The sequence below is a fragment of the Fibroporia radiculosa genome (genome assembly GCF_000313525.1).
Source record: "Fibroporia radiculosa TFFH 294 genomic supercontigs, scaffold12021, whole genome shotgun sequence".
Lineage (NCBI taxonomy): Eukaryota > Fungi > Basidiomycota > Agaricomycetes > Polyporales > Fibroporiaceae > Fibroporia > Fibroporia radiculosa.
This window is the reverse complement of record NW_012133471.1, coordinates 1-16,846: the sequence shown is the minus strand read 5'-3', so window position 1 is coordinate 16,846 and position 16,846 is coordinate 1. Positions and strand designations below refer to the sequence as shown.

At 51.9% G+C, this 16,846-nt stretch overlaps 5 protein-coding genes across 5 annotated transcripts; 1 reads left to right on the top strand and 4 right to left on the bottom strand.

Annotated features, from left to right (window-relative positions):
* Positions 1-722: 722 nt before the first annotated feature.
* FIBRA_07147 (uncharacterized protein) lies at positions 723-3,040 on the bottom strand (the record flags this gene model as incomplete). The annotated part of the gene is made up of 5 exons (XM_012328843.1): positions 723-1,280; positions 1,337-1,505; positions 1,582-2,488; positions 2,537-2,851; positions 2,905-3,040. The coding sequence occupies 5 exons, from the start codon at positions 3,038-3,040 to the stop codon at positions 723-725; spliced, it is 2,085 nt and encodes a 694-aa protein (XP_012184233.1).
* A 2,403-nt stretch (positions 3,041-5,443) lies between these two features.
* Positions 5,444-6,408, bottom strand: FIBRA_07146 (uncharacterized protein; the record flags this gene model as incomplete). Its single annotated transcript, XM_012328842.1, has 2 exons — positions 5,444-6,126; positions 6,189-6,408. 2 exons carry the CDS (start codon positions 6,406-6,408, stop codon positions 5,444-5,446), a joined length of 903 nt encoding a protein of 300 aa, XP_012184232.1.
* Positions 6,409-7,641: 1,233 nt separating this feature from the next.
* FIBRA_07145 (uncharacterized protein) lies at positions 7,642-9,049 on the bottom strand (the record flags this gene model as incomplete). The annotated part of the gene is made up of 4 exons (XM_012328841.1): positions 7,642-8,061; positions 8,115-8,384; positions 8,445-8,823; positions 8,874-9,049. 4 exons carry the CDS (start codon positions 9,047-9,049, stop codon positions 7,642-7,644), a joined length of 1,245 nt encoding a protein of 414 aa, XP_012184231.1.
* Positions 9,050-9,498: 449 nt separating this feature from the next.
* Positions 9,499-13,510, bottom strand: FIBRA_07144 (uncharacterized protein; the record flags this gene model as incomplete). Its single annotated transcript, XM_012328840.1, has 21 exons — positions 9,499-9,636; positions 9,689-9,800; positions 9,858-10,009; positions 10,070-10,232; positions 10,284-10,403; positions 10,465-10,616; positions 10,651-10,807; positions 10,863-11,000; positions 11,056-11,103; positions 11,153-11,238; positions 11,285-11,410; positions 11,464-11,517; positions 11,576-11,762; positions 11,850-11,930; positions 11,992-12,270; positions 12,329-12,499; positions 12,548-13,014; positions 13,068-13,092; positions 13,144-13,164; positions 13,219-13,237; positions 13,288-13,510. 21 exons carry the CDS (start codon positions 13,508-13,510, stop codon positions 9,499-9,501), a joined length of 2,919 nt encoding a protein of 972 aa, XP_012184230.1.
* A 413-nt stretch (positions 13,511-13,923) lies between these two features.
* FIBRA_07143 (uncharacterized protein) lies at positions 13,924-16,117 on the top strand (the record flags this gene model as incomplete). The annotated part of the gene is made up of 5 exons (XM_012328839.1): positions 13,924-13,949; positions 14,009-14,416; positions 14,468-14,724; positions 14,774-15,761; positions 15,820-16,117. 5 exons carry the CDS (start codon positions 13,924-13,926, stop codon positions 16,115-16,117), a joined length of 1,977 nt encoding a protein of 658 aa, XP_012184229.1.
* Positions 16,118-16,846: the final 729 nt, after the last annotated feature.

The window sequence follows — 16,846 nt, the reverse complement described above, 5'->3', positions numbered from 1 at the left end:
TCTGGAGAAGTTGTTGTTCAACATTCTGTGTATCAGTATTCGTGGAGAAAGTAGGATTGTTGTATGTGTAACCGCAGCTGTACTTTTACTTCTCTTGCAATTCGACGATTTCCTTCCGCCCGCGTTTATGTTGACATTCACTTGAGCGACACCTTGTGGTCATGGTTGAGGTGCTGAAACTACGGTTTGGCAATGATGCGTTTCAACGACGTCGCCTCGACCTCCACCCAATGCGGTGAACGATAGTCTTGTCCTCAATACTAAATGTGCCGCATTGAAGCCTCACGAGGACTGATTGTTGCTATGCTTCTCAAATGTCACGAAGCCAGGTGGGCTAAGTAATGGATGTGTTCAAATCAATGATCAAGCTCAGTTGAGTCGAAGAACTGAGTTTCCCAGACTCGGACATGCCACTGGAGATCTACAAGGGTTACATCGGTTATGCAAAATACAAGAATGAAGACATGCAAAGAACAAATAATACAACAGTATTGTCGACAACATCTCTTTATGAACGGATGGGTATCGCTATGCATACAGAGTCATTAAGTTTATAGGTATCATAGTTCCAGGTCCGTGGCGAAACGTGCCGAATATGGATGAAAACATGAACTGCTCGAGAATATACTACGCCTAGTATGAACTTCGTGAATCTCTCGTTCAAAAACATCTGATCGCACATAGCCACTCACCATAGAAGTTGCTAATTCGTCACCTTCATATCAGAGCTTGGGTGAGACCCTCCCCCACAGCCTTCCCTTCTCCGCGCTCAAAAACTCGCCCTTCTCCAAGTCGACCTCCTCACGTACGACGCCATCCAAACTCGCCATCCCCGGACTTGTCGGTGCATTCTCTAGTCCCGATAAGCCGAGGCCAACCATCGACGCCGAGCCGGCCTTCGATTCCCGGTCGCGTGCCTCGTCCATCCCGTCCCGGCGTTCCCTCTCGCGTACTATGTCCCTCCCTCGCCGCGGATCGTCCCGCTCCCGTTCCCCACGCCGGTCCCTACGTGCGCCGTGATACCGCCGGAATGAGTGGATGATCATCGCGAATTTAAGCAACCCAAGCGCGAAAACCGCCGTGATCGCTGTGCGAACTGCAATAGCCTGCCGCTCCGTCAGCGGTGACGGCGCCGTCTCGTCCGTTACGGACCCCGTGCGCCAGACGTACGAGAGGATGGACACGCAAAACGCGATCATGGACCATGCAAGCCAGATCGCTGGCGTGGCGAGAAGCACCCAAATGTTCCATAGAATCGCCGTCTTGGACTTCTGTGCCTCCTGAAATACGAATGTTAGGTGAGTTACTGCATTCAAGGACTGATATTTTTCCGCACCTCTGCCCATCGTGACGCTCTGTCCATGCTGCGCATCGTCCCGAACTGGACGATGTACACGCATCCGTAGCTCAGGCTCATCAGCGCAAAAATCAACCCAAACAGCGCAGCCGAGCGCGTTACCGGATCGTCTTCCGCATCGTTTACTTGGAACATTGTCAAGATCGCTCTACACAGAATACCAACGCGCGCGTGAGCATACGTCAACACCCATATCTTGCACAGGAAGGAGAGGACAGGCAAACCTCTTCTTCAATGGCGCAGAGATAGACAGTACGCACGTGCAGAGCAGCGCAGACACTAGGTTTAGCGTCTTCCACTCGCGCAGGAGCGAGTCCACAAAGAGTTCCCACGAATGTTTGAAGCGGACCAGGGCAGGCGACACCGCAGGCGGATTCCAATCTTCTGGGAACGGCAGCAAGACTCCGTGCGAGTGAGGCACCGCCCGCCCGCGCAGCGATGCCGCCTCAGACATGCCTCGCTCATGCGCCGTCGCGAAAGCAGGCTCGCGAAAGTGCGCGTCGATCATCCGCTGCACGTCGGGCCTGCTAAGCTCCGCATCCTCGAATACACGCGCGACGCGTGTCCAGTAGAGCGCGGGGAGGCCGAGCAGCAGGATCAGATACGCCTGCCGCGGCAGCGTGTCCGTTAAGAATATCCGGATGTCGTCTGTCGCGGCGCGCCAACTAGATCCTTGCGAGCCTTTTTCGTCTTTCGCGTTCCTACTCTTGGACCTGAAGGAGACGGGGAGAGGAAGACAGTTTGCGAGCGCGCCATCACAGCCGACCTCGCCGTCGTCGTATTCGCGCGGGCGGCTGTCGGGCGTATTTTTTCGTCCGTTGAAGGCGAAAAAGTTCATGCGAAACGGGTCTACGGGGACAAACGGCTCTTCGCGAGCGTGTGCCCTGTGTAGAGCCCAGCCAAGACGGCGCAGTGGAGATGCCGCGCGAGATGGAGACGGCGAGTGTGACGTGGGGGTATTTGTTTCCCTCCCCGGACGCGGAGAGAAGCCCCGTGCGTGGATACCATGCCGTGCGTCTGCTGTCGGAGCCTGCTGCGGAGTGTTGTGTCCTTGAAATGAGCCCTCGCCAGAAAGCGGGGAGGGTGAACGTGTGGTAGAAACGCTGCGCCGTATACGTCGGCTTGCAATTGCTACAGACAGCGGTAAGAGTCAACCCGCACATTATTGCGCGCACTTACCTTGTCTGATGCCTTGCAGCGTCGCTGGGAGAGATGTGTGGTCGTTTTCGAGTGATGGCCTTTGACTTGGCGTCTCCTTCCCAAGTGATCCCTCCGACTCGCTCGCGCGGATGGGGCCAGAATGGTGGTGCACGGCGTGAACGCTAGCTGACGGGGAGTCGATGGAAGGGGCAGAACCGGACGCGTCAAAGCTGCGACGAGCTGTGCGTCCCTGTGTGCGCAGTCTCCCCAGAGCAGGTGAAGGTTGCATAGGCAATGCAGAAAGCTTATCTGAACTTGTTTGAGTGGAATCATTAGACGAGGACGATCCCGACTCTGTAATGCCATCCGTTCATTAATCCATTTTGTGATTGGCTACTCACACGTACCGTGCATGGGGATTGTTTTCTCGGCACTTGATGATGAAGGAAACGGTACCGAGCTGGTGCTCGTCGGCCTTTCAGACGTTCGTTTGCCTGTCATGCCAGTGGCAATACCAATGCGCGTTAGAGAACTCGAATCCATGATTAAATCGAGCTGGCTTGAGCGGGTTCAAATGAGGGCAGAGAGTGTTGTTCAACGTGAGTTTAAAGAGAGTGTAAGCATACCATCCTCTTATATATGGTCGCAGCCGATGAAGGGAGCGAATTGGTTGGGTACGTTCACCAGAGCTTGCCCATTCTGGTTCAACTACGATTTCCATTTTGGGCTGTCTTGCACAAGTCACGTGATAGCGGAAGACCCCAGCGAGTCCTCGCATTCAGAATGCTCCCCAAAATTGAGTGCATTCATTTTGAATGAGAAGCTTAATATCACAATCTCCAAATCTACTCGCTACACCTAGAATGACCCTAGAAAATGTACACCATATAAGGCCTTAGCGTAAATATAGGGGGGTCTGCCCTCCAAGTACCCAGCTGCTCATAGTTGGATTTTCAATGTGATTGACCAGCTTTTTTGTACACAATTTTTGCTACTCAGATATTTATGACAGTTTCAACAGAGCGGAAAACGCTGTTCCAACGCCAGCCGGCCATGAAATCCAACCTAGTTCGAATGGGTGTAACCGGGGTCCTGCCGGACGATTATACGCGCCTGTGGCGCTAAAGCGCGGTGACAGCAGTGTACAGCACACCCAGTCGGTCCCACAGTTGGAAGTGGCGGTTTCAATTCGCGAGAATGATGAAGGGCTTCGTACTGGCAGGAGAGATGGTGTGGGTGAAGCAGGGAGCCGAGGCGCGTCATGGTGGCAATACCTGTGGATCTACTCTCACACTTCCCCCACCCGGTGCCAGCAGCGTCGGTCCAGCGAGCCAAATGAAGATCCGCCGCGAGAGGGATATACTACTTATGGTCTAGTCAACCCGCCCTCTGCCTTCAAGTCGTAAGAATTGCTCCTCAGTTTCTGAATTAGCATGACGTGCAATGTATCACCGTCATGCGCAAGGAATCAACTGCTGGTCGGAGACTGGGCTTCGTACTCCAAAATGGATTGTAGTCCGAGCCGAGTACGTTTGCGAGATTCCAATCCTCAATGGAGCTCTCAAACACCGGTGCTCACTGATTGTTCATAGCCTCCTGCGACTCCCGGAACGGCAAATGGAGACGTTACCTGACAGTGCTCGTGATTCATGACTTCTTGATGATGCTCGCCCAGGTCATTGACCACCTCGCTGTGGGCCTCTGGCATCCGAGATAGACACTCATCATTGAGTGCTAGGACGAGCTGCTGATGCAATCGGCGAAATCCAAGGCGGAAAAGGATTTATAGATCTGTCCGGGCGGTGCATGATCAGTGCGCCGCATCTCCAGACACCATCCCTGCTGGACATCCCCGTGAGACCCCCTTGAGGTTGCATTTCAACCTATTTGATATTGAAGCTCATACCTCCTAGATCTCGTATACTCACCACTTGATTGTCTAAGTTGACATAAGACGACCAGCCATTCTTATGCCTGCCCGTATTCTTCAATCGCCTAGCACGCTAACAATCTACTTGAGATCATAGGCCCAGGCCCACGTTGATTTTAACATGAGGCCGAGGGACGCCGCCGCCTCTCGCCAGACACCGGCGCGAAAGCGTCAGCGTAGAGGACTGAGCCGGTCTCGGAACCGATGTATCAAGAGAATCGAGCACTCACGAGGTATCTTGAATTTGAAAGCAAGTTCCGAGCCGGCGGCTGAAGCCTGGAGAGCCAAAAGAGACGCGTCCGCCTGATTTGAAGCTTGAGCATTATGGCTGGAGCCCAGTGATTTGAGCAATCCCCACTGAGTTGGCCTCGCCGGTTCAAGTGCGTGAACAGACGGGCGGGTTTGCAGGGACCGATTGTTTTAATCCAGATCAGTGGGCTCACATACGTCTAAGGCCTCTCTGTATGATCCAATTACGGCCTTGTCAACATCAGCAATGACGTTCGCGCTGCTCGAGATTCCAATAGTCAGCCACCACAAAGTAGAATGAATTACAGCGATCATGAGATAGTTACACACGTCCGGCAAGTTCAATAGTAGGAGTAACTATAAGATCCTGGAATTGTCTCTGATACGCTCTGGGGTCCTAGACGCACAGAACGCGGCGGATCGGGCGACAAGGCCGTTCGCAGGGGGCGCACATAAGTTACACAAAAGGACAGAGTAGCGAGCAGGTCCGCTGGGGGCACTTAACGATAGAAGAAGCAGAGCAATAAATATGAGGCCCGCAGGCATAAGATGGCCTGCTCGACGATAATTGAAGGGGTATAGTATCCGGTGCACGGGTACTGACGGAAGGTAGGATAAAGATAAAATTAGATGGTGCAAAGGAATGAAGAGCGGGTGGGTGTAAGTCTTTACGACACATAGCAGCGTCAGCGTTAGACGTGGATGGGCATCACAGTCGGAGTCGCGGTCGTGGATACAGTCATGGAAGATATAAGGAACAGTTTGAATCAGGCCAGCTCGCGGAGGCAGAAGCGGGGGACAACACCCTTGGGCGCGTCGGGGCTACCAGTGATGTGCTGAGCGAGACACCACTCATCTTCATACTCCTCGAGCATGCGCAGCTGCTCGCCGACCTTGATGACCAGTTCGTCGGCGAGCGAGGGTTCGAATGTGCTCTCGACGACCATCGTACGTGGAAGTGGCTTCATGCTCAGCCGCGACTTGCTCGGTGTTTTGGCAGTGAGCGGCGCAGCTTTGTTCCAGGGCGAGTTGGACCCAAACGACGCGGAGCGCGGGCTCGGCATCATGAACTTGGCCGTCTGAGGACCCGCAGGAATATTCAACATGGGTGGCAGTATGCGTGTTGCGGATGTCGCAGAATTTGTTGCGGTTAGTGGGGCGGCAGTGTACAAGGGAGGCGGCGAACGAGAGCTGCGCTCGTCGGTGGACGGGAAAGGGCGCACACCTGGGAGTGTGTACGTCCATTGTCTTCCCGTCTGTGCACTGGCTGCGGGTGCGGTAGGCAAGACAACATGCATCTTGGGCTTCTCTATCTCCTGGCCAGCACGGTCAAAGTCGATGTGGACCGCCTTCTCCCCGTGTCGCTCCCCTATGAGCGAAATGTTGATTTTCGACGAGGCCGCGCGAGCCTTCGCGCGGCGCCATTTTCCGACTCTCCACGCCACGATACCTATAGAAGAAGCCAGATTGCATCAAGCTATGCATCACGAAGCAGTGTCAATCAGTACGTACCTACAATGGCCAGGACGACAATCACAACGACAGCAGTGATCGCCTTCTCACCAGACGTCATCTCGTTCTCCTCGCTCCCAGACGGTGTCGACGATTCGACCCCTATAGCTCCCACAAGGAGTGCGGTCGAGTTCGTTTCCGGCACTTCATCCCGTTTGTAGGCATAATGCGAACGGCGCCAGGCGTTGCGTTGCTTCAGGTGTTCCATAGACAGACCCATGACTGAAATCGAATCGAAACCGTAAAAGACGAAGCCCAAGGAGAAAGAAAAAGAAGAAAGAAGAAGCTCCTGCATCATCACGCTGAAACGTATGCCTTTATGATCCTAGCTGCCGACACAGCCCCGCTGATCCTGACGTTGCATCAGTGTGGTCTCGGTTCAAGTCACCTTTGAGACGGCTACGCACGCCATCACTGTCTGGCTGTTAGCGTGGTCACTGGCAGCTGCATTAGGAGGCCACTGCATTAGGAGGAGTAGTCAGCACTCCATCCACCATCTGCGACCACGCTGGGACGCTCTCGTCACCATGCCAGTGGTCCAACATCTGGACCATGCTATAAGCCTTGGCTATGTACTGCTTACGTGAAAACGTACCGCAATGAAGTTTTGACGGTGCTGATGCGGGAGTCTCGAGCCGTGGCCTCATTCCGAAGTAGCCGGCCAGGCGCCAGCTTGCCAACTTCCAAAAAGTCTTCGGCATCCCACCCGTCGCGAGACTTACCGAGGTCCAGCTGGCAACAGAATGCCTCCGAGTCTCACTCTGAAGTAGGTTGACACAAGCAATCATTAATCATTGATCAGGCGCGATACTCATGTAACCGTACCTGACGAGATGTAACGCGGACGGTCTGCAGACGACTTGTAGGCGCCGACATTCCATAGCCCGAAAATCTGGTCGGCTTTCAACCTTAGCTTCGAGGACTATCGAGTCTCGAGAGCCTGGAGCTTATTATTGGTGGGCTGACTACTTAAAGAAACAGTTATGGGGATACGGTAGACACAACAGTGGACAGTCGAAGCCAACAATTTACAGCACCGTGTCGTGGGAAACGTGATCCACCACTGCTGGCTGACAGATGGGTCGCCATTCATTTAATTGATATGGTGTTTGCTGCGCATATTGCGGATCACTCGGGCTGGATGTGATGTCATGATGTTTCTCGCATACAAGTGGGTCAAGTCATCAAAGTAAACTCCAAGTCAACTCCATTCGACATTCGAGGCCACAGGTTTGCACGCAACTTCCAATAATCATACTCTAGCAACTTTCCCAACTCACAAGTCGCTAACAGCACATTACACTCGCCCCGCACATGCTCAGTCCCCGGATGACGATACGAGGTTTATCTCACATCCAAACGCTCCGCCAAAAAAAGGATGTGAGGTTTATTATTTCGTATTACGATTTTCTGAGTTTGTTTGTATTTATGCTTTTTATATACCGCCTCACGCTCAGGCAAGGCTAGCGAACCCAACACGCGCATTCTTCACGTCAAATACGGTGTATACGCTCCTCAGGAACGTGTCTCCGATGATCCAGAACCCTTGGCTCTTCTGCCCCACGACGCTCGCCATGCACTCTGGCGAGCCATGGCTGATAGGCCCGAGGTTGAACAGCTCCTTGGACATGTTGAATGTTGTTTCGCCAATAGTGAGGCTCACGTCGGGTGTCGCATTGCATGGGACAGTGTACAGACCGTGGCCGGCGCTGTTGGGCGCGAGCTTTGCACCGGGAACAGACTCGAAGAACTTGGTCACGTCGTCAGCATCGCCGATCACGAATGTTGTGCCCGTATCGACGATAGCGGTCATGTTTCCAAGCGTCTTGTTGCCATTGACGGACGCACCATCCAAGTTCACTTGCCAGTACGACTGCAGTCGAATCAGCAATCACTCCTGGCCTCTTGGATCAATACTGTACTGACCTGATGAGTGACTGGGGTATACGTCAAGTCGCCCTTATATAGGTCGTTGTTGACGCCGCCTATTGACAACTCCGCGCCATGATCCCCGAGCTTGAACGCGAACACCTGATCCTGCACCTGGTCCTCTCGTGCGAGTGTCTGAAAGACTGGGTCGTCATCGTACACGGAGAGGGACCGGAATGCCATGCCCATCAGCCCGTCAGGGAAGAAGTTCCACGGCGCGAATCCTTCTGAGTAGGTCTCCGCCGCACCCACAGATGCATTGATCGCCTTTAGCATTGATAAATTTTGTCAGCACCATTCCAGCGTCTAGCGGCTCGTCGCACACACCTTGAATCCGCCAATATGCACTGTGTCAGAGTACACTGAGCCCGTCGCGCTCGTGCCATCGCCATAGGTGAGCGAGAATGGATGGTACAGGTCGCGCCCGGATTTACTCTTCTCGGGATGGTAGAAGTGATGGCCCTCGCAGTTCGTCGTGCACAACGGCCCGGGAAGCAATAGGTCGCTGCTCCCTGTGTCGAAGTCGACCGAAAAGTTCTGCGGCGGCGTGCCCACTGCGATCGCACCCTGCCACATCTGGCCCCCCATGTCTTCCGCAAGCGCAATGTCTGCTGCGCGCCGTATCATGTCTGCACTACCGACGCCCGCCAGCGGGTGCGCGGTGCCAGTGTTCCGCTCGTAGGCCATGAATCCTGCCTGAATTTTTCTGAGCAGGGGTCAGTATGAGCATAGGTGCAATCGAGAGCAGAGACGTACGCAGTGGAGCGGATGAAGTGTTTTTGGATCGCGTCAAGATCAGCGACGCCGTCCGGACCTGCGAACGACGTGCGCTTGTTCAGAGCGATCTTCGTGCCGCGTGGGACCTCCACCGGGGAGGCCACAGCCAGCAGGAAGTGAATAGCAGAGAAAACGAAAGTGACAGACACAAACATCATGCAGATAACGAAGAGAGCGAGGATAAGTATGAATGTGAGTATGTGTGGTCTTGCGTCAAAGCAAAGGCTGATAGAACAGCATGCAGAAATGTCGCAGCTTTTATGGACTTCGTGCGGGAACATATGTCTGTTCGTCTGTACATCCACTCACCCGTGTAACCTAACTTATCCGGTATCCTTCTCCGCGAAGGCTAGATGCTTCTAGCCATCGTAGAGCCGTTACAACGATGACCATTGCATCAGAATGTGCCCTAGTCCCGATCGCAATGTTCTCCGTGTATTCCAAAAAAGACATGCGGCTGATTTTGAGTCGGACTGACGCACACATTCCATATCCCTTCATGATTGGACTGCCGGAGACAGCGCGCTACCTTCCCCATTCCCTGGATATTAGACATGTGCAGGTAAGGTACATATTCAAAACCTGGATAATATCACTTCTTCGCCTAAGCTTTGCCCTTAGCGGGCGCAGAGGTCCTGGCAGCACCTCTGCTCTTCTTTGGTGCCTTGATCAAACTGTCGCGCGCTATATCATTGTCTGAGACCTCGGGCTCGTCGATAATATCCTCTGCCTCATCGTCGACCTGAACAGAAGATCGTCAATACAAAATCACCCCGTATCGATCGCCAACGTACATCTATTGCCTCCTCGAGATCCGGCATCGGGCCCGCAGCAGCAAGCTTCTTCGGTATCTTGCCCAGGTCTTGTGCCTTGTGGAACGGAATAGGATGGTCCCTTGAGTTGTACCTGTGCACAGCCATGGGTTAGGCGCATCTAAAAGGAAGCCAACACCGGAAGACTGACTTTTTGGTGAAAGACGTCTTCGTGGCGGTCGAGATCTTCTTCAGCACAAGATCGTCCTTGTTCTGGTCCACACCAAGCTCGATAATTGTGTCCCAGTCCTCTCGGGAAATAAAATACTCGTCCATGCGGCCAATGACCTCATCCACCGCACTCTGAAGTAGAAGTGAAGATCAGTCGAACATGTAATCTGCAAACTGGAATCTTTCACGCACCGCGCCCTGTTCTATGAGTGGTTTGACGACGTGTGGGAACAATGCCGGGATGTACGACTGCCGAATCTCGGATTTGTCGCCAGATACCTTGATCCGCATACGAGCCTGCACTTCCGTTAATTGTCGTGTCAGTTTAGTCTGCTTGGAGTTTTGACCAAGCCACCTGCAGAACCGTTTTCAGCTACCCTAGTCGAGACTCTGATCGGAGACGCACTGAGGGAATGACATGGCATTGGGCCCAGCGTATCCTATACCCATGCCGTACAAGAACGATGCTGGGCGAACGGTGGAACACACGGCATGCAACGGCATCAAGGACCAATGTTGTTCAGGCCTACGTTGTAGGAACAAACATCAATGTGCAGGGGGCTGACGATACGTAGACAGAGACAGACCCATGGATTAGCGAGTCAACAAGATCCCCATCTGATAAGGATGATGCAGCCTTGTCCATGAGAGACAGTTGTCTCAAAATTTTCTCGGGTCCTTCTAGAGTCTTCACTTTTGTAGGCTGTGTCTTTAGATAATTCTCCTGTGATACAGTGGGCTAACACGAAGTGGTGTCAAACAAGGCGCCTTACCTGTATGAAGAGGGGGATGAACGAATGATCGTGGAAGTAAAGCTCCATCTTGTCATTGAGTGTCTCTCGGGCAGTTGGAGAAAACAGGTAAGGACCAAGAAGTTTGTTGGTGACGTTGAACGGCGTCATGATCGCGTACTTCTCATTCATCTTTGCGCTAGAGTGTACAGAACTCAGTGATGGAATACGTTGAAAAGAAATCGCACAAATACAGTGCTTTGCCTTCGTCAAAATCCATTGTATCACTGGATAGCTTCCAAGTTGAAAGCATGTTTAGGACTTGGCGAATGTCCGATTGTGCCCCTTCAATCAGCTGATCTATCACGTTAGCTGGTACTTTCATTTTCTCTCTATAGGCCGACTATTAGAGATAGCACTTAATTACGCAGGGACAGTCATACATACTTGAAGGCAATACTGAGTATCCTCGAGCGGATAGCGTTCACTTCTGGTCTATCAAGGAGATTAATCAAGCATCAGCGCTCTTGATAATTTGACATACTTTCGATACGTCAGGTTGAAAGCAACATTCGCCAAAGGCTTGAGTTTCAGCGCGCCTCGATCATTCGCAATACAGATGATTGGAATCTGTTGCCGTTGAATATAATTCCCAGAGATGAGGAAGAAGGCTTACTTTAGTTTTTCGAATAAGCGCCGATAGAGCACCCACGCCTCCTCTGTCCCCGGCAGACATACCGTCGACCTCGTCCATGATCAGACATGTCTTGTCTGTGATTGTCACGCCGGCGGCATTCGTGGCCTATACGGATGCATGGTTAAGCGATTCTGTGCCAACCCGGGAATATGGCTCACCGTCCCGCCTGTCATCCACCCATCCAGCGATGTGTTGGCAATATTTGTACTATTCTAATATATGACGTTGAGAGTCGACCTAACCCAAAATAGATCGTCCTGATCTACTTACCTCAACAAGTTTCTTGCTGCGTGCATCACTGGCATTCAATTCGATCGGAGTGAAGCCCTCAAGCTTTGCACACATATGGGCGCTTGTAGTCTTGCCAATGCCCGGCGGTCCTGTGATGAGCACAGCACGGAACACATTCATACCATCCTTCCCTGGTTTCTTGAAGCTAGACTTTAAACTCGACGGCCTGCATGATACTCAGGGGCGGATAACGCTTATCAGAAAGCGCAAAATTTACCAGTCATGGAGCCAACGTTGAAGCTTTTCAACTGACCCTTTGTTGCCGCAGATCTCCTTGACCGTTTGAGGAGCATATCGATCCGTCCACAATTGATTTGTAACGGCTTGCTTCATACTATGCACGCGTCATCTGTATCCCCTTCTGATACTGATAATGTATACCACCAATTACGTACCTTGCATTCGTCCCACCACTCTCCCTCATTGCCTTCTTCTCCCTCTTCTCCATCTCAGCAGCAGCTGTACGGATGGCTTCCTTCTCTTTTTCCCGCTTCTTTTTCGTCTTATCATCCAGCTTGCTTGCGTCAGGCACACGTGTGGCAATCAGATTAAGGAAACCATCTTCATCCAGTGTCTTCAAATTGTTCTTCTTGATCGCGGCGAGTTTGCTAGGCCCGGCATCCGAACCGAGGATGACATACGAAGTTTTAGATGACGGTTGCAAGGTCACACGGCTGGTATGCCAGAATCTATATTTATGCACTGAAACGAATCAAAGAGCAGAGCACTTACCCGCCATTGCGTTTAGCTAGTTCTATGGCCTCCTCGCGAGAGAAACTAGTCAGTTCACCCGTGAAAACGAATGCCAACCCTGCGAGACAATCTGGTGCCGCCGGTTGAGGAACTGACTTGGAGCCTGGGGCAACGGGCCCTGCCATCTTCGCAGCCCTTGCTGCTGCCCAGCTAGTGCGTGTTATTCAGTACATTTCCTGCAATTTGATAGGGACATACTTGAACTTCGGCTTCGGATTCTCTTCGTCAACGACTTCATCGTCATTCTCATGGCTCTTGCCAGCAAGGGCTTCTTTCGTCGGCGCTTTCTTCTGAGCTTTACTCTTTGCTTGAGCTCTCTTGGGGGGCTCCTCTTCCTCGTCCACAACGTAGTCTTCATCTTCATCCTCAGAACTAGACGCTATAAAATCATCATCTTTCCGCTTCTTCTTGGGTGTCTTGCCGCCTGCATGAACGTTCCGAGATACAGCCCCCTTCGTGCTGGATTTCGCTTTGGGTGCTGCTGCTACTACTTTGCTGCTACTGGCTTGCGGAGAGGAATATGTCGCGACTGCAGCTTTCTTCTTTGGCGGAGAAGTCGTTTTCATATCGGCGTCTTCGTCATCGCTGGAGAGCAGAACAGCCTTGCGCTTCCGCACGGGACGAGGGCTAATATCGTCTTCCTCCATGACCCGCTGGCTCTTCGGCTTTTACAGCGCACAAGTTAGGTAATGATAGAATAAAATACGAATGCACATACCACTTCAGTCGCCCTCGGATGGGGTCTAGGAAGCGTCAATTAAGTCAAAGACGAAGCATTTCAATTGCGCACGTACGATTTCGAGATCTTCTTCACCCTTATGAATGTTACATGTGAAGCGTTACATTTAAGAAAGAATAATCGCACGTACTTGCTATCATCTTCATCGCCTTCATGGAATGGTCAGTTCGTGGACACAACCTGAGTTAGGCGCACCTACTAATCTCGATAGGTCGGGCTGAATGACTTCGATGCGGGTTATTCTGCGATACATGTCTCTCCTCCATCTTTCTTGCAGTGTTTTGAACTGAACTTCCATCCGATTTCGAAGCTCGCCCAGAAGACGCGGTCGCAGCAGGTGCAGCCTGACTGCCTCCACCGAAGAATCCTCGAATATCTTTACCTTGAGATTTCGCAGGAGTCTTAACCTTGCCACCGGCCATCATTCAAGGTGAAGTATTCAAGGACCCAGAGTTGGTAGGAATCCGGATGGGCAGATAGTGGCAGCGCTAGAACTGCGCGTCTGTGTACAATATCAAGTTCAACAATGACAATGCTCGACGCGAAGTCCGAAAATGTGGCGGTATATCCTTTCTGGAAATCGGTCGTGGAGAAGGTTGTGCAGGTTCGCCGAGTGGGTTTGGCACGCCGTGACCGACGCGTTCTGGAACACGGCGCGTCACATACGCGTAACCTATCACGTGTATGTGACAGTGCGTGACCCCATGAGCGCTCACTCTCCTCCAGTAGGCTGGTCGCCGTTCCACCAAGTCAGCTAAATCTTGCATCGATACCAGAGATTTGCCCGGTCCACTGTCGCGTTCCTTCGAGTCATCTGCACATTTATACCGCCAATATGCTTGGCAAACTTCCAAGTTCGAGGTAGGCTTCACATTCAAACTGATCCAGTGCTGGTGGCACACTCAAGATAATGGCTGCAGATTTGCCAGCATATATGATTCCCTGCCTTCTGATGCTCAGCAAGCATTGGTGGAAAAGCATCTTATTCCCCTCCTAAACCTTGCTGGTAAAAGTCGTGCTAAGAAGGCCCTTGCCCACGCTACTCAATTAAAGAAACGTCATGCTAACATTCCGGTCCTCGATCTCAAAGCGAAGCGGATGGAGGTCAATGCGCTGCTCGAGGAGTTGCACAAGGACGCAAAGCGTTCTTTTGTGAAAGAGCGTTCCCAGCATAGCGAGCTCTTGGACGAAACCGTGCAGACACTGATAGACTGGCTAAACGATATATGGAGTATCGTCTACGAGCATCACGTCGACTTCCTACACGCGCACAAGTGCCTTTTGTTTGTCGCGGGGACGCTAGACCATATTGGCAGCGGTCGGTCGGGGTAAGTGAGCGTGTTTATTAAGTCTGACCGTCTAGTCATCGTGGCTGGTAGCTGCCGATGCGCGTTTACAAATATGTATGTCCACATCACGCTCAAAAGGAAATCAGGAAAGCGAATCAAATCTTTCGATATACATGGCGCCCAAAACATTGAGGAGATTTTGTTCTTTATCTGGAGAGATCTCTTCTTGAGCATGCTGGCTACTGGCAAACCACGATTGACTGCCTTGATACCAGGTATGCTAGAGGAAATCGAGGACCAGGCGAGTTGGTCTGGTTTAGAACGAGTTCTTTATGGGGGGACGAAGTGTGAGTCGGATGTCCTCTGTATCTGTTTAGTCTTATGGGACATGCGCAGGCCCGCGGAATTATGAGGATGAGGATTACAACGATGAAGATGATGAGGATGAGTCTGATTTTGATGAGGACTTGGGAGGTGACTTTTATGATGAAGAGGAGGCCGAATTCTACGACAACGTCCGCGGTTCGCCCATTGCGAAACACTGGTCATATCGTGTGAGCAGCCAAACCTCACAATTACGCAAGCATATAGTCAATGCCATGATGGTAGTATTCAAGGCGAATCCTACACAAAAATTATACGCAGCGCTTAGCGCGATCTCCTCCGACCCCGAATCCGTGGAGGCGCAGTTATTGGCCCATCTTGCGACGATCGCTACCAGTTCTTCCGATGCGTTCGCCGCAGCGCTCGACATCTATGCTCTTCAGAGAGATGCTGAGGCGATCGTTGGATTGCTGAATCGATACTCTCACCTGCTTCGCCCGCGCGACGCCCCGTCGTTACAAAGCGCGGTTTCACTCATGGCAGACTTCCAGTACCACCGGTTGCGAAGTTTGCATATCATCGAGAAGGAGCTCTTCGACACCGCGAAGGGTGTGCGCGCCGCACTGCTCGTCTCTTTCTCACAGTTTGACCACCCGGCAAACAAGGACGAGCTACAGGAGATTATCAAGCTGCGACAGGGCGCCGCAGGACGGCAAGAACGGGTAGAAGCATGGGTCGATGCGATATCGACCCCTGGCTCAAACGCACCAAACCCTATGGCATTCGCCGCAATGATGATGGGACTGCCTCTAATGCCCGGCTTGGACGCGCCGGATGAGGCTGATCCCCTCGGCTACCTGGATCTGGATCCTCATGACCCCGACCTTGAAGATCTAAGAGAGGAATTCCGGCCCAACCTTAAGCAGCGCTTTGAGGGATGGACTGATGTCGCTATCACCATTACAGGCGGCCATGGTGTCCTTATCAATGTATTCAAAGAAGTAATTGAGCTCATGCCATTCCTACGCGCAAATGACGTTGTCGAGGAAATGGTCGGCAGGTAAACCGTCGCCACGCTTTATTTGCTCTCCCGCTGACAGTTCATGAACCTTGTATAGACTTGCGGATAGGCCGAGCAAACATTATGTATGCGACGGACTTGACGCACTGTCGCACTTCACTAAACAGCAGCGGAAGAAAATTATTAATTTGAGGAACTCGCAGCGGCGTAGTGCCGCCTCGAAGACTGCTCAGAGTACCTCTGGGTCCTCTGCCACGGGCCCCTCGTCGTCTACAACACCACTTCCAGCTCCATCTCCAGGGCCTAATCCGTATCATGTTGGCCTAGCGGGCTTCCCCTTCGTACCGTCCGAAGTATTTCCCCAGCCGGGAAATAGCTTGGAGGACGTCGACTGAGATATCAAGAGTGTTTCTAATCGCATGCGTAATGTTATCGTAATATTGTAGCTCTAGTTGTCGTGATTCTCGCCTATTCCGCTTCCGTATTCATACCTGAACGTTTATGTTTGTGCTGGTATTTTCGTACAGCCAAGCTCCATAATTTGGCACTCCTCGTCCTACTATGTACATAATTTGCTACCCCAGCACTGTATTGTCCGCAGGTTTATCTTATTCTCTTCCTCTTCTCCGATTGTAAAGAAATTTTCTTTTCCTACCACATACTGGTAATTCATGCAGCTTGAAACAGGCCAAAACTGATGGCATCTTAGAATAGGCTTAGGCAAATGAGGGGGCACTTGATATTCAATGCCAGTCCGCAGCGCTATCTAGTGGCTAGCCGCCCTCAGGATGTTGTACAATACATGTCTTCAGAAGCACATTCCTGGGACAATCCAACTTCCTGTAGAACCCTATCTGCCATCGGAGCCAAATGCTATACTTTCGCAATTGGTCATGTAGACGTTGTAGCGATTGAGATGGTTAGGGCGGGCGACTGTAGCTGCTTGGCAATTATAGAACTATGATTATAGTTAGTGCTACTATACATTAAAGTAGGATAGTTCTAGGAGATATAGCAATGGCCCGGTCAAGATACAGTACACTCTACGTTGAAACCCGTTTGATACATGAGGCAATCGCCCCTAGTTAGGCCCGACGACGACCTGTTTCGTCTTGTTGAAGCCC